This window comes from Mytilus edulis, chromosome 8 (assembly GCF_963676685.1).
Source record: "Mytilus edulis chromosome 8, xbMytEdul2.2, whole genome shotgun sequence".
Taxonomy (NCBI): domain Eukaryota; kingdom Metazoa; phylum Mollusca; class Bivalvia; order Mytilida; family Mytilidae; genus Mytilus; species Mytilus edulis.
Genome location: NC_092351.1, coordinates 80225154 through 80252005, shown reverse-complemented (window position 1 = coordinate 80252005; position 26852 = coordinate 80225154). Strand labels below are relative to the sequence as shown.

General features: G+C 30.7%; 1 protein-coding gene across 1 annotated transcript; it reads right to left on the bottom strand.

Moving 5' to 3' along the window:
* Window positions 1-294: 294 nt before the first annotated feature.
* LOC139486359 (acid-sensing ion channel 1A-like) lies at window positions 295-20554 on the bottom strand. Its single transcript, XM_071271224.1, has 8 exons — window positions 20192-20554; window positions 18383-18944; window positions 11431-11529; window positions 9110-9290; window positions 8403-8459; window positions 7037-7187; window positions 5718-5809; window positions 295-3131 (listed from the first exon to the last, which is right to left on the bottom strand). Exons 1-8 carry the CDS (start codon window positions 20464-20466, stop codon window positions 2962-2964), a joined length of 1587 nt encoding a protein of 528 aa, XP_071127325.1. The 5' UTR covers window positions 20467-20554; the 3' UTR covers window positions 295-2961.
* Window positions 20555-26852: the final 6298 nt, after the last annotated feature.

The following is a 26852-nucleotide window of genomic DNA, read 5'->3' as shown; positions in this document are numbered from 1 at the left end:
ATTAAAAGGACAACATTACATGACAGGACTACAATACAAATATATGGGAGAACATATAGAACAGAGAAACACGAATAATAGCTAACAAAAGGTTCCAGGTTTAAAATTTAATACGCTAGACGCGCGTTTGGTCCCCACAAGACTAACCAGTGATGCCATTAATTCCTTTAATGCAAATTGTAATAATAAATTGTCGACTTTCCCTACTTAGCATGGAGTATAGTGTCGTTAACCCTATAACATGTATAACGTATCAAACATTTTACAATCCAAATGAACGAAACAAAAACAAAATAGAATATTTAAATTACTTTATGCAGTTTCAATCAGTCTTCAATTCTGGTTAATTTAATACAATGTATGCAATTTCATATCTATCAGATCTCACCGTGCTGTTTTAATTACATAATAAATGTCAATCAATGCATGGGTTAATAAATCCTATGGAATGTTATTTTGACTGGCAGATTAGATGTAAGAATCGCCTGCTTTCACATTTTTATCGTTTCCTTTTTTTTAATAGACTAATTATGATGGAATGATTTAGACTCATACAATTGGTGATGAATTATTTATATTTGTACTTTCATATAATTGTTTTTTTTCTAGTTCTGTTTATTCAAAATATATTTGTTAATAAAATTTCAATTTAATGTTAGACGCCGACATACAAACTTATCAATGATACCAAAAATGATAAAACGCGCGTGTATTCTATCTAAATGGCACTAGAATAAAGTAGTTGGATGGACAGATCTATTACAAAATTGAAGAGCACTAAAAATGAAAAATAAAAAAGGAGTGCCGAATAGGATTCAAGCCATTTAGGGGATGAAACAATTTAAATGATTATACGTTATAGATAGAAGAAGTAATTTTACAAACACTTGCAATATCAAGGATACATCCGATCAGCACATGATCATTTGTACTTGGCTGGTGATATCATTTAGTAAAAAATGTTCACCAGTTCTAGAAGAATCGTCGCACATAGACGCGTGTTTCATCTTATCAGTGGTTATAATCAGCTCGAATGAAAACAGGCAAACTCGATTACTTATTTGAAGATTATCAAAGCTCAAAATTCCAAAATGTTTTTCCTTCGGTAATCTCAATACCAGAGTACGAGACGATTTTATTATTTTGAAAGAACAAAGGAGTTGGTTCAGTAAGACCCCTTTTTGGCCCCAAAATACAGCAGTTTTACAAAATCTTTTATCTATTTATTGGAAAGAAGAATGCTTCTGCTACATAAATATGGGCTGTTTTTGACAATACAATGCACATATATCGGATACCAGCATCATTAAGTCGTGCTAAATTACTGAAATCTTCAAAATTTTAGCATTTTTGTTAAATTTTAGACGGTTTCCGTCTTAAATGAAAGTGGCCGCATTCGTGATCATTCATAATATCGAAATGTAAGTTGTATTTGATGATTATACATAACATAAATAAAGGTTGAGGATAAACACGGATGCGGCCAATTTCATTTTTGACAAAAAACATCTGAAAAGTGACGTTTTTTGGCATATTTGATAGATTTTTCATGTTTAAGCTTGAAGCGGAGCGTTGTTAATGACCAAATCAGTTAAAATGTTTCATATAAACTAATTGAATCAATTGCAATAGACAGTTAAGTGTTTAAAAAGTGTGCAAAAATCTTTCGTTAGATGAACCTGAAATGTGAGGCCAATATCGGCCCTTACCGGACCTACTTAGTAGCAATATACCAACTTCACCTGCATATGGGATATACATCTCCCAAGATATTTGGTATTCAAGAGCATTCAGCTACTACTCAGACTTTGTAAAACGTCACCAGTGTCTAAGCAGAAACTGAATGAACTAGGGGCACGGAACGTCTCGTCATTTTTCAAAAAAAGTTCATCGGAAGGTACCGATACAAATATTCCGTTTCAACATAACAAAACATACATGATCGTCTTGAAGTATAGATAATAGGTTCTGACGTTGTTTATAATCTTAATAACGTGTTATAGTATTCTTTTAATTGTCTTCTTTAATAATACCTTTCCTTTGTTTTTGTGATACGTATTTAACGTGGCTCAGAACTTATACTTTCCTTTAATGTGCTATTGTGCTATGGTAAATTGTTGTATTCTTATCTCTCAATTTTGTTCTGTCTATATGCCTTTTAGTGTTTCTTTGTTTCACATTTACTTTCATAGTGATTAAGATTATAACATAATGTTGACTGCAGTACCAATATTTTGACATTTAAACTTATTATGTCCGTTTGTCTTGTTCACACATCGTTGACATATTTTTTTTCGACTGTCATACAAGTCATAGGTTTAGCTAGCTACAAAGCCAGCATGACTGTACCAAGTCAGGAATATGAGTTTTTATCCATTGGTTTGGTGTGTTTAAGCCTTAGATTTTACCGTTTGAAGTTCGAGAAAAATTAGAAAAAGTTCGTTTTTAATTTTCCTCGGAGTTGAGTATGTTTGTGATTTTACTTTTTATGCACGAGGAAGTAAACCTGCGCGGTATGAACGTTTTATTTACATTGAATTGACAGATGATATCCATATCAATGAAGTTTTACGTCAGCACAATCAGTAATATATGACAGATTATTACATTGATATAAAAGAAATAACTTACAAATTTACATTTGCTTTGTTTTGTTAAAAAAATCATTACTTCATGTTTTACCGTTTCAGTATTGATATTGAAATGAGTCTGCTATGAACATGTTAAAAATGTGAAGAGTTTCTCGATAAATTCTTTCAAATGGGACTTGCTGGTAAAGAAACTTCCTCTCTAACATTCCTGTTTTTTGTATCATTAAACTGAACACCACGCTATTGTTCAAATGTATATAGAAACGCAGTTTTTAAGATAGCATCAAGGGATATTGAAATAGGTTTTTGGTTTCTGAAAACCTATTCTTTATTCCATTTTATCTTTTACTCCAAACGTTTATGCGTTGATTTAGTAATATTGTGTTAAATCCTGTTCATTTTGTTCATTCTTTTTTCTAAATGCACAGCGGTAACACTTTTTCATCACCATAGCTACAGACAGTATGACAAATTCAATTAGCTCTGATAATGTCAGCAAACTGGCTCCTAAAAATATTCCCATCTGTCCTCCCAGGATACCTGAAAATATATATTTTATATTTAAAACATGGTTTCTATAATAGATACATATAAAAAGAAGATGTGGTATGATTGCCAATGAGACAACTCTCCACATGTGACCAAAATGACACACAAATTAATAACTATAGCTCACCGTACGGCCTTCAACAATGAGCAAAGCCCATACCGCATAGTCAACTATAAAAGGCCCCAAAATGACAGATATAACAATTCAAACGAGAAAACTAACTGCCTTATTTATATATTAAAATGAACGAAAAACATAGTTAAATTGATAAGTTGATTTTATTCACACTTCAAATATTTTGGAATATAAGACTTGTCATTCTTCATAAAAAAAAATTATTACCTCTCTAAGTACCAGTTTAACTAGATTTTATTTTGCATTTTCCCCCTTAATCTTCATTTTTGTTTGTAAAGAGTGTAAGGACCTTGGACGCTTTGTAGAATTATTATTATATATAGGTAGCGGATAATGCTCACATATTTGAATGATATTCTATGTATTTTAGGGTTGTACGAGTATTTGTGTTTTTCTTTATTATAGATGTAAGTGCTGTTAATGCACTATTTGTTTTGTAGAATGCTTTGGAAATGAGTGTTTACGTGTTGACAGCAGTGGATACTTACCTTCTAGGTCGTTAAGCTTTTATAATCCATGTTTTGCCATTCATAGTTAGAAACACGTTTTATATATTTTTTTTTATCTCAATTTATTTAATCTGCTTTACCTTACAAACTATATAAACCGTAATGTAATTAAACATATTATTTAAAAACCTATTTATTAGTTTTTTAAATAAAATTGGTAAAATGATATTTTTAATTATTTATATAATTTCATATCGAGGAATCCTACTAATACCACAGATAACTGTTACTTTAACTCATAATAACAGATAATTTGTTAATGTGAGGAATGATTCGACTCTGAAAATTTATAAAAAATATAATTGATAATAAACTTTAATCGCACATTAAACGTAAATGAGGAAAGAACCTATATTACTGTTTAATCCTGTTTAATCCCTTTTTTCACAAATGATGTAAACAAAGTTTATGAAAACAAATGAAGAATAAATACTGATAGAATAGTAAAATAGAAGCGCGGATAATTTCGAACAGACAACAACCCGTCCAAAGTTCACAGAGGGGTTCAAGGATAATATATTTTTATGTTACATTTTTATTAACCCCTTTTCTAATATTTGCAGTCGGGCGTTTATAATTAAACATTTCTGTCACATGTATTCATTTAGTGCGTATATAAAAGAGGATCATCGAAAGAATCAACATCAAGACAGGTGCTTTATTATTGCTATTTCCTTTTATAGTATTAGATAAACTCATCATATATACAAGGTCTAATTCTTTTTTCTGCAGACGTGCGTTTCGTCTATTAAAATAAACCATCACGAAAACCCGAATTAAAAAAGGCAAAAAGAAAAATATAAAGGTAACCCCAACCACTTTTTCCACCGATTTTCGTGTACCTATGAGGATAACTACTTCGATAGTCTATTGAAATATGTAAGTGCTATTAAATCATATATTTTTATGAGGATTTTTGATTGTCTGTTTGGTATATAATCTGCTGATTTTTTTTTTGATTTTTCCTGCATTCTGCATCAACATAAATTGCAATATTAAAATTTCTCAAATAAATAAAAGTACTGATAAAGGTCACTCTAGTTTGAAGATTTTCAAATATTGTAAATCGTTCAGAAGATTACAAGAGCGCAATTATTCGTTATGCATTTTCCATAGGGTACCACTGATGTTCCGTATTTTTTTCTCTCGAAGACTACACAAACTAAGGAAAAACGGGTAGCAGTTCCTGTTTCTAGAAATGCCAGTGATGCAATACAACTAAAACAATGTATAGGGTCATGTGGCAGAAATTGACTTGAAATGCTGTTGAAAAATATCGTCTATTTTTTTGCGCTAAATGAAAAAGGAATATTTTTAATAGCTCCGACGTGCATAAATGGAAATTTTGTTCTATACTTCGTGAAATGTGAATATGATTTTCTGCAATTTATAAACCTAATTGGATAAACTTTCGATTAAATGTAATTCCAATCCTATATCATCCAATCAGAAGCCGTATATGATTCTATTCTGAGTACCGGTAAAATGTAAACAAATAATTGCGCTCTTGTTACCAGAAGAGACAAATCAAGGACACAAGCTGATAAAATATAAAAGGGCTGTCTCTGTTGTGTCGACGTAAGAATATGCCTTAGATCTTCCGAATTAGACAATTTACCGGATTTGTTATCACATAAGCAACACGACGGGTGCCACATATGGAGCAGGACCTGCTTACCCTTCCGATGCACCTGAGATCGACCCTAGTTTTGATGGGGTTCGTGTGGCTTGTTCTTTAGTTTTCTATGTTGTGTCATGTGTACTATTGTTTGTCTGTTTGTCTTTTTCATTTTTAGCCATGGTGTTGTCAGTTCATTTTCGATTTATGAGTTTGACTATCCCTCTGGTATCTTTCGTCCCTGTTTTAGAAAATTGTACTAAATCACGAAAATATTGGTATTATATAAAATTTACAATTCAAAATATACTCACCTACAATGTCTTCTGTGTTGTATTCTGGAATAGATTCCACGAGCAAATAGCTTAACGAATCATAGTAAAGTCTTACTTCCAAAATATTATTTCTGCAAGCAAAAACTAAAACACTTTACTATTTCAATCATTACAATAAATGCATTCACCTTTAAACGCTGAAATTAAGATATTGTAATGAAAGTAAATGCGTTTTGAAGGCGGTGGCTTGTTAAGTAAATACAATTCTAAGAGTTTTAATTTGGAAATATAAACATAATTTACGGAATGCCTTTAATATTTTTTTCTGTCTATATAGAAATAACATAACAAATGTGGTGCACACTGAATAAAACTACATTTTTTTTATGTTATTTCAAATAGACCGAAAACAAATATTGCACTCATTCCTTACAGTGAATAATGAAAAAACGTTGACGACGTCACGGTCACATGACAAAATTATGTCTATGAGCTGATAAACAAAACACCGCCAGCCAATCAGAAGAATGGTAACATCCAAAATTTAAGTATTGGTAAATATAAGAAATTATAAGCTACAATTTTGATTAAATATATTAATTAAATATAAAATTACCAAGTTTCACTTATTTAGTCACTATTTAAAGTCTAAGGGAATCTTTTAGTTGTGAATCAAGCTCTCATCGAACATGTTGAAATGAAATTATCAGGAGAATTTGAACTAATAGGAGTATAACTAAAACAAGGATGTTGAGTTGATTTGGTCAGCTATAACTACAAATATATAATGCATATGGAGAAGCTTTCGCTGAATTAATGTACGAATGATACACTTCTAATGATTTAAATAAAATACTAGAGAGTTGTCGTTAAAAAGAAAGTCTTTTGCACATGCTGTATAACAAACCTTAGGGAACGACAATTTAACTTCCAGAGGAGAGGGTATGGTTTTCTGATCTCTATTTCGATAGGAAACAAAATGTTGTGTCAAGGAGATGAAAAAAAAATATTGTGGTCAATCAGATGAAAAAAAATCTGACTCATACAAAAAAACACCCCTTTTTAAAAATTAAATGGTTGCTAAATTAGCCATTTAATTTATTTTCTTAAATTTGAAGTTACATTAAACATTATCAATTAAACACGAACAACACTTCTAACAGGTTTACGTTTGAAGAAAAGGTACTATAGGAAATTTGCTTGAATTCAAACATTAAAAATAAAATAATGGAGAATAAAGATTCAAATAGAAAAAAAGCAAACAATTACAACTAAATAAATAATAAACAAAAATAAATATAAAGAAAACAACAACGACTACATAGCCTAAGTCAATATATGTACAACAGTTGGCATACTTTATATCTGTATAGCCCATTGATTGGAGTATCGGAAAGTACACATCAGCAGGAGACGTTGACGTCGATATCGACTGGTCAAAGGTTGTGAACTCACAGGAAATCTGACATTTACATTGTTCCTTTAGCTCTACGTTCGAATCGAATTCAACTGAAAATCGTATCAAAACTTATTAGGATTTTCATTTCCGACACAGGTGCATTAACTTACAATTTTGTATTCAACTCATGTTTATTTTGGTAACGTTGGCAAAATGCATTGAGTGTATAAGTATAGGTAGAATCTTTGGTTAGTTTGCATGTAAGCTGAACCGTGAAGTCATTATTAGGTATGGAATTATATCCTCCTTTCAAAGTAGTCTAGTCCTACAGACAGATAGATTGTTTATCAATCGGAGTAGTCTACTCTTAAAGGAGGGTAGTTTACCTAACTTAATAAGGACTTTACGGATCAGCCAGCAAGCAAGCTTACCAAAGATTCTACCAATACCTACATACTCAATGCATTCCACTGCAATGCTAAACAATTCAAAGTATTTAGCTAAAATAGCATTATCAAATTTTATATTCTTAGAATGAGTGTGAAGAAAAATTTTAAGGAAAACAACAATAATCCATTTCAAATTGTTATATCAATTTGAAGTTCCATTAGTCAAAGAGAGGCAATCATATCAAATCAAGTCATCTACAAAACCAAATGCAGTCTGAAAACATAGGAATACATTATTTGGGCTTTTTGCATTTTTTTTTATTAATCGAATAATGCTTGTATGTTACATTTCAATCTATATCTTATACTGCCCTGGTGTTATCATTTTTTTTTCGACTTATCAATATTCATTTGGTATATTTCTTTTGTATTTTATATGTTGAAAAACGTAGAAACGTGAATTGAAAAGTGATAGATATTGTGAATTCTTGTAGTGTTGATTCATCACGCTTTGGAACAACAAGTGATATATACAATAATGATGCTAATAATGAAAATCTCCCAAAACATCTTGTATCGCAACCCAAACTGTTTTATTATGTCTTATATATCTGTTTATATTATAAAAATGAAGACTAGGCATAAGACATAACTGCCTAGTATACATGCATATGGAAAAACACCAAAACTTAAAAAAAAGAAAAAGACAATAATCGAAAATAAATGCTTAAAAATGTTTTGTATTTGTGTTTGTGTTTGTTTTATTTTTATAATTTATTGGTTTTACCAGTTTTTGTTTATCTTTGTATTTATTCTCGTATAAATGATAATTTTGTTTCAGTATTTGCATTAATTAGTTTCTAATTCTATTTTCTGAAATATTAATCACTACGTTACATTCACTTTTTTTTAATATTTTATGAAAACTATATTTACCTTCATTCTGGTAATAACATGTGGCAGCCATGATTGGTGAGCACAAAGTTTCATTTCCTACAACATGTACAAGAGGAACATGAAAAAGATAATATGTGATTAGAAACTTAAACTATCTCATCAATTATACATCTTTGAATACTGTATTCATGTTATTGTTTGTAACATTTATTTTTTTCTAAAAAGTGAAAAATAACTGAATTATTCCATATCACGTGATAAGGTGTTACCCAATAGAATTGTTTGTAATATATGTAAGGTATAATAATAATAAATATATATTAAATCCCGTCATATACATCCCACATTATATTAATTCAGTGCACAGGGCTTGTTTTAAGACTATTTATCGCATCAAATCATATCAGTCCGAGGGTTTTTCAATTGGTTTTGTTTTCTGAGAGAGGATGGTTTATTCATTACTTGACATTTCTCATAAAATATAGCTTTAGTTATCCTATTTACTTCACAACATTCTTTGGGTTTGCAAGTCATGTGTCTGTTATCCAGTAGCTATTGTACATTTTTTTTTGCTATTTGCGTCATGATTTTTGATGACATGTTATACCCCTATTGTCTTTATTCCCGTGTAAAATAAGAACAATATATATTTTTTATATTAGTTTTAGATATGGCATGCTGCTCCAACGAAAACCCCAATTTACAGGCTCTACATATGTGTCGGAGCTAAACAAGATGAAGTTTACCTGGATCTGTTACTGCTCTACAACCACATTGATTAACTATGAAATCTCTTCTGCACTCTAACTGACATCCTGTCCTACTATAGAACTGTTGATATTTCAATGTGTTCTCAAAACCAGGCGATTTTGTATCGATGCAATACTGGTCACCTCCAGCTTTATACGGTGCAGGCAAATATTTATACTAAAAGTAAAATTAAATTCATATAAAGGTATCATATATCATGACAACCGGATGTGAATAAAAGGATTATTTTGCGGGCAGTACAATTCAATCTAATTCTTTCTTTATTTGAAAAAGATTGCAAACAGCCAGAGGCTATGTGTGGGTCTCCTCAAGACAGATATATACTGATTCAAAATTAACACAGGTTTTTTATGTTTACAAATATATTTATCATAAGACAAGACAATATGTACAGGACAAGATGCACGAATGATATTTGACCAGACAACCCTTCAATCGGTACATTAACAGGCCCGCCGACTGTGGCGAATATATCAGAATACACTCACACGACATGATTTTTATTAGCCAATAGATTTATTCAATGATACTTATGTTATATAAACAACTTCACTACCCGATGTAAAATTTCTTGAGCTTTTTCTAGTACACAATGATATATATCAGATTGTATTACATTTTATTGTATAAACACAGCCTGCAATGTCGATTTCATGGATGTTGGAAAAATGATGTAAAGTTTATTTTTAAGTACAAGACTTATGATTATGATTAAAAAAACCCGTCAATTTATTGGTAAATGAGTTCCAAACATTAATAGAATCTGTAATCGGTTATTTTACCATCATCAAACATGTTATAAGGATTAATACAAATTGTGTTATTCAGATATTGAAATTGTAAATTGAAATATTTTTTGTTAGTAAGTTTTGACAATAGATGTCAAATTAGAAATTGCAAGGAACTGAGTGCATATCGAATGTAATCAAGAATGTAATTCACAAAACACATTATTTTCAATAATTGATAATTCTCTTGATTATCGAAGACAATTTAAAAGTCTTATTGAATTAATGTGCTCAAGGAAACTTTATTTACATATTGTCACGACATAGTTGTTAAATTGTTTACAAAGTGATATTTGTTTCTTTATAAACGATACTTTGACTGAATTATTTGAACTCCTACATAATAATTTCGTTCAAGTGTTCCAGACCGAATTTCGAATCATTGATGAAAGTAAAAACTTAAGTCAATATTTTGTTTCAAAGGTCACCTGTACACCACTTATTCGAACAATTGAACGAGTTTGATGAAATAAGCCATAGGCCAATCTGTAGTGTCATGGTTGGAACTAATTTTTCTTTTCTTAAATATAACCGAAAACCTATTTGGAAGACGGATCTGAGTAGCTGGTTGTATCACGTCAGCAAATCTAAAGTTCAATAGGGATTTTGTACAGTTCCTTACGAATTACATTTGAAAGAAGCCGAAAGAATTGACGTGTTTCAAAACTCTAAAAATACGTCTGGTAGCCAAGTAAAAAACAACACAACAAATGATTAAAGTGCATACAAGTGATGGGTTAAACTAAATAAAGGCAACAGTAGTATACCGCTGTTCAAAACTCATAAATCCATGGACAAAAAACAAAATCGGGGTAACAAACTAAAACCGAGGGAAACGCATTAAATATAAGAGAACAACGACATAACACTAAAATGTAACACACATAGACAAAATCCCACGAGAATTACAAATATAACATATATATATAACATCAAAACCAAATACATGAATTTGGGATAGACAAGTACCGTGACACGTCTTATCGCAATGTCAATTTACACTCAAAAATAAGAGAAAACAAACGACACAACGTTATAATGTAATACACACAGAAACGAACTATAATATAACAATGTAACTAACTAGTTATAAAACTAGGTTAGATTAACCATTTTCTTGATACGAAAATGCCTGTACCAAGTAGGAATTGGACAGTTGTTATTCATACGGTTGATATGTTTGCGCTCTTAAAATTGCCATTTGTTAGGTTAAAATTTTCCTGTCTTGAATTATTGATATAACTTGACTATCTTTTTAACAGAACCTGTATAATTGGAGTGCTTATCAGAGGAAATCAGTATGACAAGAAATAACTATGCATTAAACATCTTAAAAGTACAAATGTGCTCGTTGCATTTAAGCTATTTACAAATTGACCCTTAATTACTAAAATTACTTTATTTGCTAGCAGAAAAAGCATCAATAACATAAGACCTAGCGTTGCTAAAGACACTACCGATATTTTTGTAATACATCACTAAAAAAATATATATCATTTTTACTATACCTTCGTCATTTTCATGGAGACATAGGTCGACATTCCTGGGGATGAAATAAAACCTTTGTTGTTGACGTCTGGTTCTTCTTCAGGATCATGTAGGATTATCTTTAAAAAAATGAGATTTATGTGACGGACAGTAAACTATGTTTTAAACATGTAATTTACAATGTCTTTTAATTGGGATCTTTTTTACCATGATTTTATCCAAACCACACACGCACATGTATACTAATAAAAAAGCTGGAAATGTTCAGATAACTTAAGTCGTATCAATAAAGTCTTTTAAATGCATAGTAAGCATGATTAACATGTTATTCGATAAGAGGTTGTTATGTATTTACCATTTTTTGTAGGTATACCTTTGAAGTTGTGATACTGGACAGAAAGCAGAAATAATTTCTGGATTATTGACACATATTTTAACTAAAACTATTGCCTGTAGAAAGCGTCACACATGAAGAATGTATTCTTCAAAAGAAAACCAAAGCTGGGTAATCTCTAATTATGTATTGATTTAGATCTTTCAAATCTATATGTGGAAGGAGGTGTGATATATATTAAAGCATTTTTTTGCAATCTTCTATCATACAATTATTGTGAATTCATTATCATTTGTTGGACACCAATTTTTGTGGCTTTCGTTGGTACCGGTGAACCACGAAATTAAATGTTCAACGAATAACAAATTTTATATACACTTGTAGGCAGACTTCGACAAAACAACGAAATAAAATGCCCACGAACATGCAAGTTTTCTTATTCCACGAAAATTGGTACCCACGAAAATGAATGAATCCACAGTAGTGTACTATTTAAATCCTTTCAGGGATATTAAAGTCATTGTAATATGAAATGACAGATTACGGGGTCTCGTGGGTCTAAATCAATTTTTTTTTATATAATATAGGATTTCGCTATATTTTTTCTATAAATGAACTTTATCTTATACTTAATAGAAAAATAAATTTAAAATAAAGGGGTCACCGTTCATTTACGCTCACAATCTGTTTTCGAAAGAAGCATACATTTTTGTTTATGTCATTTTTTTCTGTTGAACCAATAGGAGAATGGTAATATCGAAATAAAAAAAGAACTAAATTACAGAAATCGCTTAAATTTTACAATTATTTAGTTTATGTACAGCTTATTCGAAAACAACAATAAAAAATATAGGTCACCGATGAGTTAAAAAAGATGTTTCAATTTCAATTCCAAAAAATGGCATTTTTGCACCAAAGGGAGATAATTTGGCGCTTTTTCAATGATATATACATTTTAAAAGTCACCTGGGACCAACACGTATTGAGTTTTGGAATGATTTTTGTACCATATGATAAAGCAACAACTACTAAAGGTAATTCATAAAATTTGTGATGAAAAATAAATGTTTATTTTTTTTGTTGAAATTTTATACCCGCAAGCCTCCTTAAGTCTGATCACTGGATGGAAATTTGTGAGGTCACTGTGACATCAGATATGTCATAATTAATAGACTTTTTTTTTCTAAAATGATAAGTTCAAACATAGTCTAACGTTATCATGAGTTATACCTTTCATCACAAAGATATTTCGTAAAATCTGTACATAAAATCTGGTTTGCATTTCTGTTAATTTGGACATTACGATTTATCATAGGAAAAAGTAAACTAACAAACAACCAAACACAGAGGAAAATTAGAAACGGAAAGACCTTAATCAAATGTCAAAATCAAAACCTAAAACACATCGAACTAAAAGATAACAACTATCATCTTCCTGACTTAGTACAGGTATTTTCTTATGTAGAAACTACGAAAGCGCACTTTCACTATGAATTTTTCTATAAATTTTATCTGAGACCAGTTGGTAAGTCAAACAAAATATATATGAATATGAAGTATCTCATCAAAATAAGCTCGGTTTGTTAATAAGGTATACTTTCAATGTGCAACCTGTCGCATGTTGCTTTTGTCTAAAGAAACAATGTCAAGACAAAAGAATTTGAGCATTTTGTTTCTTCAGTTTTCCATAAAAAAGAGACAAAAGATACCAGAGGGACAGTCAAACTCATAAATCGAAAATAAACTGACAACGACATGGCTAAAAATGAAAAAGACAAACAGACAAACAATAGTACACATGATACAACATAGAAAACTGAAGAATAATAAACACGAACTCCTCCAAAAACTAGGGGTGATCGCAGGTGCTCCGGAAGGGTAAAGAGATCCTGCTCCACACGCGGCACCCTTACTGTTGCTTATGTGATAACAAATCCGGTAAATAGTCTTATTCGGTAGGTCACATTCATGAAGGGAAGGGGATTGCAGTTACGACGTAAGGAACATATCCGATATCATTTGTGAAACGGTTATTCCATAACTGTCAAAGAACTCGTGATGGCGTCCGTAAAATTAACGAAGGGATGATTTCAACTTCACCATTTGGAACTCTTGGTTTAATAACTTCCTTGTGAGTAGCAGCCCTTTATCAGGAAAATCAGAATAGGAAATGCAAGCATGGGATTATTGTATCAATTGGGAGATATATACCCCGTATGCAGGTGCTGCTGTAATGTTGTTACTTAGAAATGGAAAGTTCACAATTGGAAAGCTGAATATATTGAAAGCATAATATGCAGGACAATTATTTTAGAACATAGAATCAACAACAAAACGTTATAAATATTTCGCTATGAAGCATTGATACGGTGACCTACATTTGTTAATGTCTGTTTCATTTTGGTCTTTTGTGGATAGTTGTCTCATTGGCAATCATACCACATCTTCTTTTTTATATTACTTTCTAAAGGATGATATAATGATTTTCATAAAATGTTATTTTTATTTGATATTTGATTTTTTTTTGGTTTTTATAACATGTAGGGACTCAAATAATCCATAATATTGCATTTGAAAATATCACTCTTAATGCACTGTTCGTTTCATTTGCAATTAACAAAACATCTCTGCTTTTTTTCTAATTCAAATGGGACATAATTTTAACATTTTATAAAACATTGATTATATAACTAATGAAAATGTGAGTATACAATCAAAGGGTATCTATATTTTGTGCAAATATATTCAACAAATTAAAGTACATTCACATATTTACATAACTTCCAAATTACAATGCCCCAGCTAGCTTTAAAAGTTTAATGCAAACGTAATAAGAATGAGAGCAAGCAATAGAAAACTCTCTGTGGTTTAACAATGGAATTAATAACTGCTCTGTAAACTACTAATTTAGCTTAATGAGTATTTAATTGCATGTTAGTGAGTCCTTGCGGATGTAGATGATAGAAAATGACACAAACAGATCGTTATTAGAAGGTTGCAGTGAAATATGTATATTTGTTTATTAAAAATTTATGTTGATATAGGGTTGGGTGACTACGTGGATGCTTACAAAGAAGCTTTAAAACCTAATTGGGATCGATTTTTCAAATAGTCTGTTTTATCAATATGAACCCATACCCCATAAAATCAATGTCAGACTAATCAACTGTTCCGATCTGTTCAGACAAATCGGTTGCATTAAATTCATTACTGTTCATTACTTTTTGTTTTTAGGCAAGTCAGCATTAGTGTGAAAAGACACATATTAGCTGCTTAACCGTCTGAAAATAGAATACTTCTGAAGGTAGATGGGTTGTCTTAATTATAATCCATAGAATGTTTAAATAATTTGATAAAATGAAGTTTTTAACATGCTGTTTTCAAAACTATGATAACAATAATTGGGTCATCGAACTTTTTTCCACGCTACAAGTGGAGCAAAATTGTCAGATTTTGAATAGTTATGCATGGAATGTACAATCTACATCATAGATTTGATAACTATTTAACCTGATATCTTTTGATAGCTATTATGCATATGTTTCTCTGTCACTTACTTGTTCGTCTTTCTTTGTTCTATATGATCTCCCATTTATTTGAATTGTAGTCCTGTCATTTTAATGTTATATTAAACATTGCCATAGAAGCAGGCGGTTTGGCTAGGTACAAAACAAGGTTCAACCCACCATTTTTTTTCTTAAAATGTCCTGTACCAGGTCAGGAAATGGCCATTGTTATATAATATATAGTTCGTTTCTGTGTGTGTTACATTTTTGTGTTATGATTCTGTTGTGGCGTAGTTCTCCTCTTATATTTGAAGTGTTTCCCTCAGTTTTAGTTTGTAACCAGGATTTTTTTTCTGAATCAATTTATGAGTTTCGAACAGCAGTATACTACTGTTTCCTTTATTTAAGATACAATGTGAGAAGATGGTGTTTATAACATGATGATAAGACTCCTCAATTACAAAGAACATTGTCAACAAATTGGACGTAAAAAAAGCATTGACGCTGGAAGTGTAACAATGAATTCTAAATTCTAAGACTTTTATTGAAACTGTCGACAAAAGAACTCATTTGGAAGGTTACCTTTATAAAAATGTGTTTGTCAAATTGCCGTCATTTTTTCTTTCGTTGTAAATTTATTTTGACAGGAGACACAAAACTATGTGAGTTGATGCATAATGTTAAATGAGTTGACAATCATTTACCTGCAAGAAACTATTATGTTACTTTGAACTGTCCAATATTTTTAAGAAAAGAGAGATATATTCTTATAATATTGAACAGTTTAAGGTAACATATTGGTTTCTTATAGGTAAATGATAGTCCAATCACTGAAATAAAGAACAGGTAGAACAATAGAATGACGTCACAACAATGTTTTAAGTAAGGGATATAAGCCGATAACAGTCCATTCTGTAAAATATTGGACAGATCTGAGGCTGCAAAAAAAGACCATAAAAAAGCATACAAACATAGATTTTTTAAAGATTTTTTTCACAACAAGTGTTTGGCACTCACACCACATCTTACTATATCTATTTCAATAGTTTTGCAAAAACTTTATCAGTACTATCCTATATGTTGGCCCCTTTAAACACTAGCTCAATCTCAAACAATAGAGAAAAAAAAAGAATGTAAAGGTACATGTAAAAACAGTGCATGAGTATCACCAATTGTACGTGCTCTATGCCTACATATATACTCCCTGTGAATGCAATCAATGTTTGGAGATGGATATAGACGACGCTGAAAGTATTTTCCTAACGCAGAATACGACAAGAAGAAAGCGACGTTGACGATAGTGATAATATTGTTCCCAACTTTGTCCAAGATCCAAGATAGAGGAAGACACCCTAGCCACCTTAAATGACTACAAGGTAGTTGTCTGAACAGGATTGAATTAACCAAATCATATGATTCTGCAAATTGACTGTGTAACTGAAAACGGCTTAATAATTATTTTTTCATTCTTTTATGGACTGTTAAAGACAATAACAATGAAAACCAAGGAGTAAACAAAGACTTATAAAACCAAAGAACATTTACATCAACAGTTATATAATAAATAAGAAACAACATGAACTCCAATAAAAATCGGGAGTGAAATAAGGTGCTCCGCATTTTAAATTAAACTTTCTTTAATGCATTTTCATATTATTGGAGGTAATTAATTGTCAAATTACAAATATAGCAAGTAAATTAAAGACGCATTTTCTTATGTAGCAAATGGTGGATTAAACCTGGTTTTAAAGGTAAACCTCTCACTTGTATGACAAGTATCTGTCAAATATCAAATACATATGACTTAAGCATGTTTACAGGAATAGACGGGAATATACTGTGACAGTACTTCAATTCGTTGGGTACCAATTTTAATGGTTTTCTTGGATTGCTTATCCAAAAATTCAAGTGTCCATTGAAATATTACAACTGTTGTCCAAAGTCAAGTCATAGATGAAAAGATCCCAATGTAGGTTTGACTAAATCGATACGGGTATTGTTCAATTATATCTCAAAAACACATCGAATACAAGCAAAAACTCCATCAGACTTTTATTTAAAACTTCAGAGCAGATTTTATCGATTCAATTTTTAAAGCAACATGAATTGTCCGACTTTGTACTATTACATTCTGACCAAAATTATAGTTTAGATCAATGAGAGTCGGATTTCCGGTGTTTATATGCCAGATTATATATTAAAGTGCTCAAAATTCTCATACGAAAAAAAAACGTGTTTGGTTTGTTTTTTTCTATTTCAAATTTAAAGCATTAAAATTCTACAATTCAAAGTATATTTGTAGGACTCTTTTATGTAAATGTTTTCTATAAGTGACATTTGTTTGGCCAAATTAAAACTATGTTGATCTCAGGCTAATTGTTGTCACCACTTCTATTTTCACGTATGCAACATTAAAAATGTTAACGTTGCAATATCCTTCCTCGAGACAATTTGTACGCAAAGCTTATATCCGTGAAGAATGTTGTGATTGATGAAAGACGAAAACTTAAGTGAAAACGGACACCTGATTTTTCAATGTCACTCGAATCAATATAAAACAGTAGTGTATTATTTTCAAAAATGCGTTTACTTAAATTGACATGCTGATGATCCAATAAACACATTTGATAATCGTTGATCTGTTGATATCAAGGTTAAAAATGTCATCACTTCTGAGTTCACGTATGCAACATTTAAAGTTTTCAATTTGTAATATCCTTCAACCGAGACAATTTGTAAGCATAGCTAATATCCGAAAACAATTATTTTATTAAATATATATTGAATGTTTTCATAATTAATATTTATTGCAAAATTTATGTAGGACGAACAAATAAGTGAAAAGAAACACCTTATTTGCAACGATCCATAAATCAATATAGATAACAAAAGCTAGTTATTTTAGAGAACGTAATTTATGATGGCTTCAAATTCTTTGCCCGATCTTTTTCTTAGAACCCACGAACATATTCCTTTTGGTTAAACTACAAACATTGGTATCAACGACCAAATTACTTTCACAGTAACCAGAGACAAACATCTAAATTTTAGTTTCAGTTACTTAAGCATCTTATCAATAAAATACAATTTAAAAACCAAAAAACTTGTTATTTGAAAATGCGTCATAACTACCTTGACACCAGCCGCCATATTGGTATTGAAGACATACTCGTCCTGCTTGATATTAATATAGAAGGTTAAGGCCGTCGCTGATCCAGTCATGCTACCCTTCACTCGTCCTTCTGTTGGTAACTTTTCATTGGCATTATAGGTGAAACACTTTCCCCATTGGGTTACTTTGGCCTTAAGGATGTTTTTACAGGCAAGGACGTGTCTTTCATTCACACAATACATAAACATATCATCTAGGTCAAAAGATACATCGTTTAACCAATCTTCCGACAAGGAATCATTCAGTTCAGCGTAAGCCGGATTGGTGTAGTCTAGAGGTGGTAGAACAACCCCAAGACGACTACTGTGTAGTAAATGCGACATCATTACCGCACTTGCATTGATAGCTGACAGTTTATACGGAGACATATTGCAGATTGTCACTGCTGGATAGAACATTTCTTTGACAAATTTAAGATTGATATTCGTCAATGTTGGATTTGTTCTGTAGTAAGCGAACAATGTGTATACTGTATAGATCAGAAGGGATCCCATTCCAAATAAGGCAATTATCCATATCACCCTGAGATAAATAAAAAAAATATTAACATCGATATTAACATTTTACATTTATAGTAGACCCTATGTCAATGTCTGACATGTTCAACTAAATATTATTTTTGCTTAAGGTGGTACCAAAACACCTTCACTAAAATTAATTTGGCTATTTTAATTTTCATAAAATTTTGGCATAGCATTTACTTTGACCCTTTGACAAATATTTAAAAATATCCAAAAAATTTAACCAACCGATTTATCAGTAACATTACACTGGTGATATTGCAGTTTGACAAACACATATTTTATCATTGAAAAGCTTAATATTCCCTTAACAACCCAACGTAATTAAAACGTTTAGCTGATTTTTAACTGTAGTGTTAGGTACCACCTTTAAAGGATTGATTATCTAATTAATTTCTACTCATTCTATATACATTAAATGAAAGAAGATAGGAATAAAGTAAATACTCCGTAATATTAGTTTTTAATCCATGCTTAGTCAATAGAGGATGAAGGATTATCAAATAGATGATTATTTATTTTTAAATGGTTTTCATGGAGCAGATACATCTAAGCTTATTTATAATTAAAGAGGTAAACAAAAAGTAGTTTAAATGAGGATCTCCCCTTTCGTTTAGTATGTCGTTGATTTGCTTCTCATGGTTGTTTTCCTCAATATCAACTATTAATCGTATTGCGATATATGCATGTGTGCATTCAAAATTCTTTTGTAAATCAATTAATTTGTTAATTTGTTAAAAGATAAGCATTGCAATAACAAAATGTTAATGGCACATATTATATTTTGCTTTGACAATTGCGGGCTGTTCCGTTACAGATTTGATTTTTCAAAGTTGCTTTCATCATTTTCAGAGACTTATAAATTTATATTTTCAGCAATGCGTTTTTTTGTAATTATTTATAATTACTTTGACAGAATTGTTTTAGATTAAAAAAAAAGAACTGCAAATCCGAAATGATCTCTTTCGTCCGACATCAACCTTATTTAACAATAATAAACTCATCATATATACCAGGAGTAAATTTGTGTATACCAGACACGATTTCGTATACAGAGCACTTACCATTGAAGCTTGAACAAAAAATTTTAAAAAAGGAAAACAAAGTAGAAAGTTGAAAGGTGAAGTGCATTTAAAACCTATAGATTCGAAGATTTTGTCAAATACAGCTATTTTTAAAAAAAAATCAAGGTTTTTTAAACAGTCAAATTATAATAACGTTATGGCAGTGTTATCCTAAACTACTTACCATCTTAGTTGATATTTGTTTTCTCTCCTTGCATGCTTTAGACCATGCATAGTCGTATTCTCCCGAAACTCTCTCCATAATGACTCAACATTAACCGAGTTAGTATTCGATTTTAAAATCTCCTTTTCTTGACAGTTTAATTTGTTAATGATGCTTTCATTTCCTGAAGGTGTACATGTGAGATCGTTTTTCAATTCTTCTTGTTGTGAGTTGTCGATATTCCTAAAATCCTTTGATGCTTTATCGTGCGCTGGTCGAACTTTTACAAACGGCATACCTGCAGAGTTTCTTAAAATGATATGAGTTTACTTAATTGACTAACAACTTTATATCGGCTGATGTTTATTACCGATTGATTTTCTGTGTGTTTTGTTTAAATGGAAGCAATAAGTTAAATTTGTACTGTATTACTTTAAATAGTTGTTCTATAAAAGCGTTTTCTTAAGTACATCTAAATTATCATGCTTTAATGATTTATTATAACCATGTAGTACTTTTACTACAGAAGCAAAAAATGTAAAAATAATTCTTGGAATCCAATTCGAATTCTGCAAATACAAAAATATGCACTAAAGTCATACTTCTATTTCTATGATGTTTTTTTTCCTATTCACCGAGTTTCACAACATGGCGCTCATTTGATAATGTTCAAGAATAATTTGTTAATTAACTCATGTAGGAGGCATGAGTTATTCACGTTAACTTGGTAAACTATATATTTATAACTTTATTATATCGAGCTCGAGTGGGTAACATTATTTCTCCCGTTTGGGTTATTTAATTTGAGATCATGTAACTGGCGATTCGATTGTAAGATTGAACAACGCAAATCATTTTCACAAAAAACGAGTGCAAACTTTAAAGAACTGGAAAGGTGGTTAGTCAAAGATCAAACATTGAAATTCTTCGTGATAAACTACGAAAAGTCTCAATCAACACCAGAATGCCCTATCAAGTTATCATTTTGGTCGTTATTTATGCGCCTCCGAAAAGAAGATTTGTACTGGTCAAATTTTAACACTTTTTAAATGTGCGAGGATTTATAAATATATGACCTCGTTAATCTAAATAGAAACGTTAAATTTGGAATCTCTTCCCAGCTCTGTGCTTGTTCAATAACCCTTGTAAGAGCTCTCCGAAGGGTCAGGTGTCAGCTTGTGCAAATGGTAAATTACTTTTCCTATCCAGAATACCACCATTTTGCGGTTGTATATTGCACCCGTCAAATCGTTCGACACAATTTGCAGAACAATAGATAGAATATGTATTGTTTATGCGTCCAAAAATGCTTAAATGATTTGTCACTGTACATTAAACACTTTTATATTTTAAAGTTATAACTATAATTTCATCTAAATGAACATGTTTTATTGATGATAAGGAGGCAGTAATGGTGTGCATGAATTAAGTTTACCAATTTAATACTCCTATGCATGTATACATAGTATAACATGTAGTTTATTTTTTCTTATCCATGTTGAATTTTAATGTATATCATTTTGATTGTTACGTTAAATTGCAATATATTGTATACCACTGGACGTTTGAATAGCCATCGAATTATCGATCGATCATTGGTTGAAGTTGTCGGAAAGATTCAAATATTTGTAATAAAGGACTTAGGAGGAGTAATGTTACAAAATAGGTACCCCCTGTAAAGCAATAATAAATTCCATGTTTCGTTGAGGGAAACCTTAAACAGGATTAAAATAAACAATACATCGTTTAATTTAGCAGTTATTTTTGGAAGGCAATTGTATAAAAGTAGTTAGAATACGTTGATGAATGTTGTTTTGAATGGTTCTTTAATTTCTAAACATTTAATTGTTAAATTATTTTTTGAGTCGGTTTTTATTTGAAGTCCCTTGGAATATATACCCCATTCACTGTATCTAGAATCACTCAGTTTACAACATCATCAAATCTAGAAAAGTGTTAAAACTATTAGAATCATGCAACACATTTTCATCAGTGAAGCTGGATTTCTAATATTGGGGAAACAAAGATTCAACGGAAATGATATCTTAATCCAAAAATAAATTAAATAGACACATGGAAAGGGATACCATCATAGATTGGTTACATTCACTTTACTGTTTACGCATCAAAAATGTCTTTTTGTTTTTAAAGTTATGATTGAAATCAATTAATGCTCTGTGAATTAAAAATAAATCAAACTAATAAAAAAAGAGATACTATTCAATTTCAATATGGGTTCTTATCCGAATTTTTTTTATAGCAGGAAATCTATTGAAAAAAACCATAAGAAAATTATCTCTTCTTTTGAAAGAGTCGACGAATCGAGAAAATCAATAATAAAACAATGTCAGTGTCGACACTGATCATAAGATATTTTTCTTAATAAAAATTGTACATTGTAAACAAATCGTTTGTTAAACTGTGAAATAAAAAGTATGCATCCTAATACACGATGTTTTATGTTCAGTTTTTATAGAGATAATTGCTTTAGAAGACTGTGAATCTGAAATACAAATAAATGCCAATCCTTGCTGAATATTAATTATAAACAAAAATCTTGTCACACTTTTTGGAGTGTTTCAAAAAGTCTTTAGCATAATTGAATTTCCAAAATAAACTTATTTTTCACATTACAAGTTTTCGAGAACACCGATCTACACTTGGCAAATAGAAATCGAATATAGAAATATTATCTTTTTATAAATATAACGATAAAAAAGTTTGGCTTTGTGGGTTAAAGCAAAAGACATAAATATTCTTATAAAAGTAGTCTCATTCTTAATATATTTTTTACAATTTCAAGAAAAGTCGTCTTGATTTTTGTACATATAATTCTGTCTGAAAATTACTCCAAACAGTGTTAGAGTTCAATTTTTTACTGACAATTGTTTGTTCGTCCCTCAGCGGGATTCGAACTCACACCTTTGATACACTACAGCACCAATCGCTTAGCCTTATGTCCAGCGCTCTAGACCACTCGACCACACCCGCTATATTAAAATATAACTTCAATAGTCGTAGTGTTATCTTGTCACGGAAGGCTAATCTAGAGATAGACATGAGACACGTGTTTTTTAAGCGTGTGTAGATGAAATAATATATATAAGAATATTCAGCATGTTTCAGAGAGGGAGTCAGCTAATTAACAATACATTCAAGTTGGTACCAAGAATCTATTCGCATAGGGAGGCTTATTTCAAAACACGGTTAGTTGTTGTGTTACATCCATTTATAAACGATTTGATGAAAGTTTTAAAGGTTTCAAAAGACGAAGAAATTAACAATAAACGATTGCAATGGATTAAAAAAAAAACAAACTTAAAGCTAATACGTTGTTATTCTGGATGTTGTTGGTTGTAATTATAGTGTTGCTGTATAATTGTGATAACATCTTATTTTGTTGTTTTGTTGTTTTCCTCATTTGAGATTTTAACAATAGATTACACCACAGAAACAAGCCAATCCCAGATAATAGTTCTTGACCACCTTTCATACACTTGTTTGATTAGCTTGTTTTACTCCTACTTGTTATTTACATAAAGATGACTAATTTTGTTTTCATTTTATAATCAGGAATTGTTATACAAATTGAATACTCTAAAAAAAGTAGGTTAACAATATCTCTAATAAAAATCAAAGCAATATCCGAAGGTCATGTCTATGGATGAAAAGAAAATCAACTGTTTAAAATCGAATATTTATGATCATACATAAAAATTTGAAGATGCATGAAATTCAAACACCGGACGCTGAGCAAGGAGTAATCATTCAATCTTTTGTTTCAAAATTGTTTACAAATACATGCTGTCCTTACTGATATTTACACGAATCAAGTTAGGGACGACCTTCAAGTACACAATTTTCACAAGTACAATATTTAATTACTACTAACATCTTTAGATCAAAGAAGATTGATTCACTAGAAAATGCAGAAAATATAACTTCGATATCCCTTTTGCTTTTTAATTTCCAACATTTTTACCAATTAAGTCATTTGGTTTTTCCAGATCAATTTGATAATCATTTTTCATTTTGACATTAGATTAATAGTACGTAAAGGTGAATTTTAACACAGTTGTTTTATAGTTCCTGGAAACCTTAATCACAAATCCATGTTATATGTTCTATATATTAAGTGATGTTGTTACAACTCACGGCCAGGCTTTTTCCTTTTCTAAACATTGACTCTTTAAGGAGGAGCGAATGATACCAAAAGGACAGTCAAACTCATAGATCGAAAATAAACAGACAAAACCATGACTAAAAAAGAAAGACATACAGACAAATAGTGGTACACAAGACACAAAAGAGGGACAAAAGATACCAGAGGGACAGTCAACATAGAAAACTATAGACTAAACAACCCCATAAAAAACTAAGGTTGATCTCAGGTTCTCCGGAAGAGTAACAATTGTTTTTATTTCACTGGATGTAGACAATAAAGAAAATGCAAATAGCTCTGACAATATCAGTTAGCTGGCTTAACAAAATATCCAGAAAAAAATTACCTTAGGAAATACATGAAAAATTATGTTTAAATATTTGAAAATTGATTTTAATGCAATAAGCAATCGGTCTGTGGTCGACCTTTGTCGTTTAGATTTTGCCTTAAATATACATGTTGGGATAACGCAAAATCTCAAAATATTCAGCAAAGGAATTTTATATTTTTTGGCATTGAGCTTATCCGTGTCTGTGTTCTTAATATGCACTTAAGTGAGGTTTTGGAATTTGTGTCAAATGTTCGAACTCTTTGCTTTTTTACCAAACAATATAATGTAAAATATTTTACCCCATAACACCAAATTTATCTTTTTATATAAGATTTAATAGGCCATAAAGCGTCACTTGCTAAAATTTAAGCAGATTTTTGATTTTTTTCTATTGATTAGAGACCCAAATAATAGCAAAGCAAATATAAGGTAAAAGTCCGAGTCAGCTTTTTCACCGCCTTATTTTAAAAATCAAATATTTCGAAAAGGAGCTCAATGTCCTATCAATACTTTTAAGCTTATTTAGTTGCTTAACTAATGCTATTCTGTCTAAAAGAAATCAATGTTCAATTCATGATTTTTTTGATTTTACAAACCCTCAAAAAAGGGTTATCCTTAAATTCGTACGAAAAGCTTTTTAAACATCTAGCAAAGTCTTTGTCAACGCTTGTCTTTACTCGGTAGTGTAGTTAGACTTTTTCTTTATTTTAAAGGCCTAAGTTTGTTTTTGATATGAACAGCATCAATAATAGAGTTCGTTTGCTCTGGTGTTTTTTATGTTGGCATATTTACATTGTATCACAGATCAAATTTATTCGTTCATTGTGTGTTTCTTTGTGTCATTTCGTCTTTTAATTGAGTTAGTCATTTCAATTGATATTGTCGTTTGATGTTGTTATGTTATACTACTGTTTCAAAAAGGGAGAAGGTTTGGTACCATTTAAACGTTTGGTATTTCCCGTTTGAAACTAGTAATTTTTCGGGCCCTTCATAGCTTGTTGTTCGGTTTGAGCCAAGGCTCTGTGTTGAAGACCATACCTTGACCTATAATGGTTTACTTTACTAAATTGTTATTTGGATGGAGAGTTGTCTCATTGGCACTCATACCTCATCTTCCTATATCTATATAGATAATATTTGTGATAAAACTGTTACATCATATTTATGCAATACAATGTATTTATTATTATTTGTTGAATACCAATTTTCTTGGATTTCGTTGGTTTAAGTAAACCACGAATCAATAGTACAACTAATTTAAAACTAATGTATGATTATTTGTAGTCTTTTAGAAATACACGAAATAAAAGATCCATAGTTTTTTCAATCCACATAAATTTGTCAGAATAAAAAAAAAATGAGTCCACAGAAATTAGCTATTATTTAAAAAAAGCTCAACATGAATACATCAAAAGCATTGATCTTAAGTTATTTAAACATAATTGCAATGTATATGTTTAAATAAAACATAACAAATTTGTCAAAAGTGGTTGAGATATGGTGTTTTGTATTAAATTGTAAAGTATCGCTTCTTAAAAAATGATATAAAAAAATTAACTATTCCTGAGTTTAAAATAGAATACCATCAGCACTCTAACCTTAGATTGAAGAAAAAAATAGACAAAAACTGTTTAGGGACTTCAAATTTCAGCCGTATTTGTAGGAGACTTAGGAGCGAACTATTACTTCTGTCTCGAATCGAATCGAATCGATACAATTGATATTTAAAGACACCAAACAATTCAATTTTGTATGTTACACATTTACACATCCAACCTTTGAACTCAAAGATTTGCGCCGTAGAAAATGGAGTTAAAACTTATATTCATTTCTACCTATAAATAGAAAGTGGGTTGCGTATCGGAGACGGGAATATTTACAGACAGAGCTATACGTATTGGAATGCGAGCATGCCAATACACATTTCTGAGGCAAAAAAGTTTATACATCACTTGTCAACAGCAACACACAAACATAGTCCAACAGAGGGGGAGCTTTAACGCGATATCTGTATAGAATACAAATACAGGTTAGCGATACATGTTTCTGTTAATGTTTGATAAGACACCAAAATGGAGGATAAATACGATACATGTACCTCCATTTTTGAATTAGCGATTTTTTTTTAAATGACGATCTATATACATGTTTAGTTTCTGAGCGATTGAGCGTTCCTGTTGATATATATC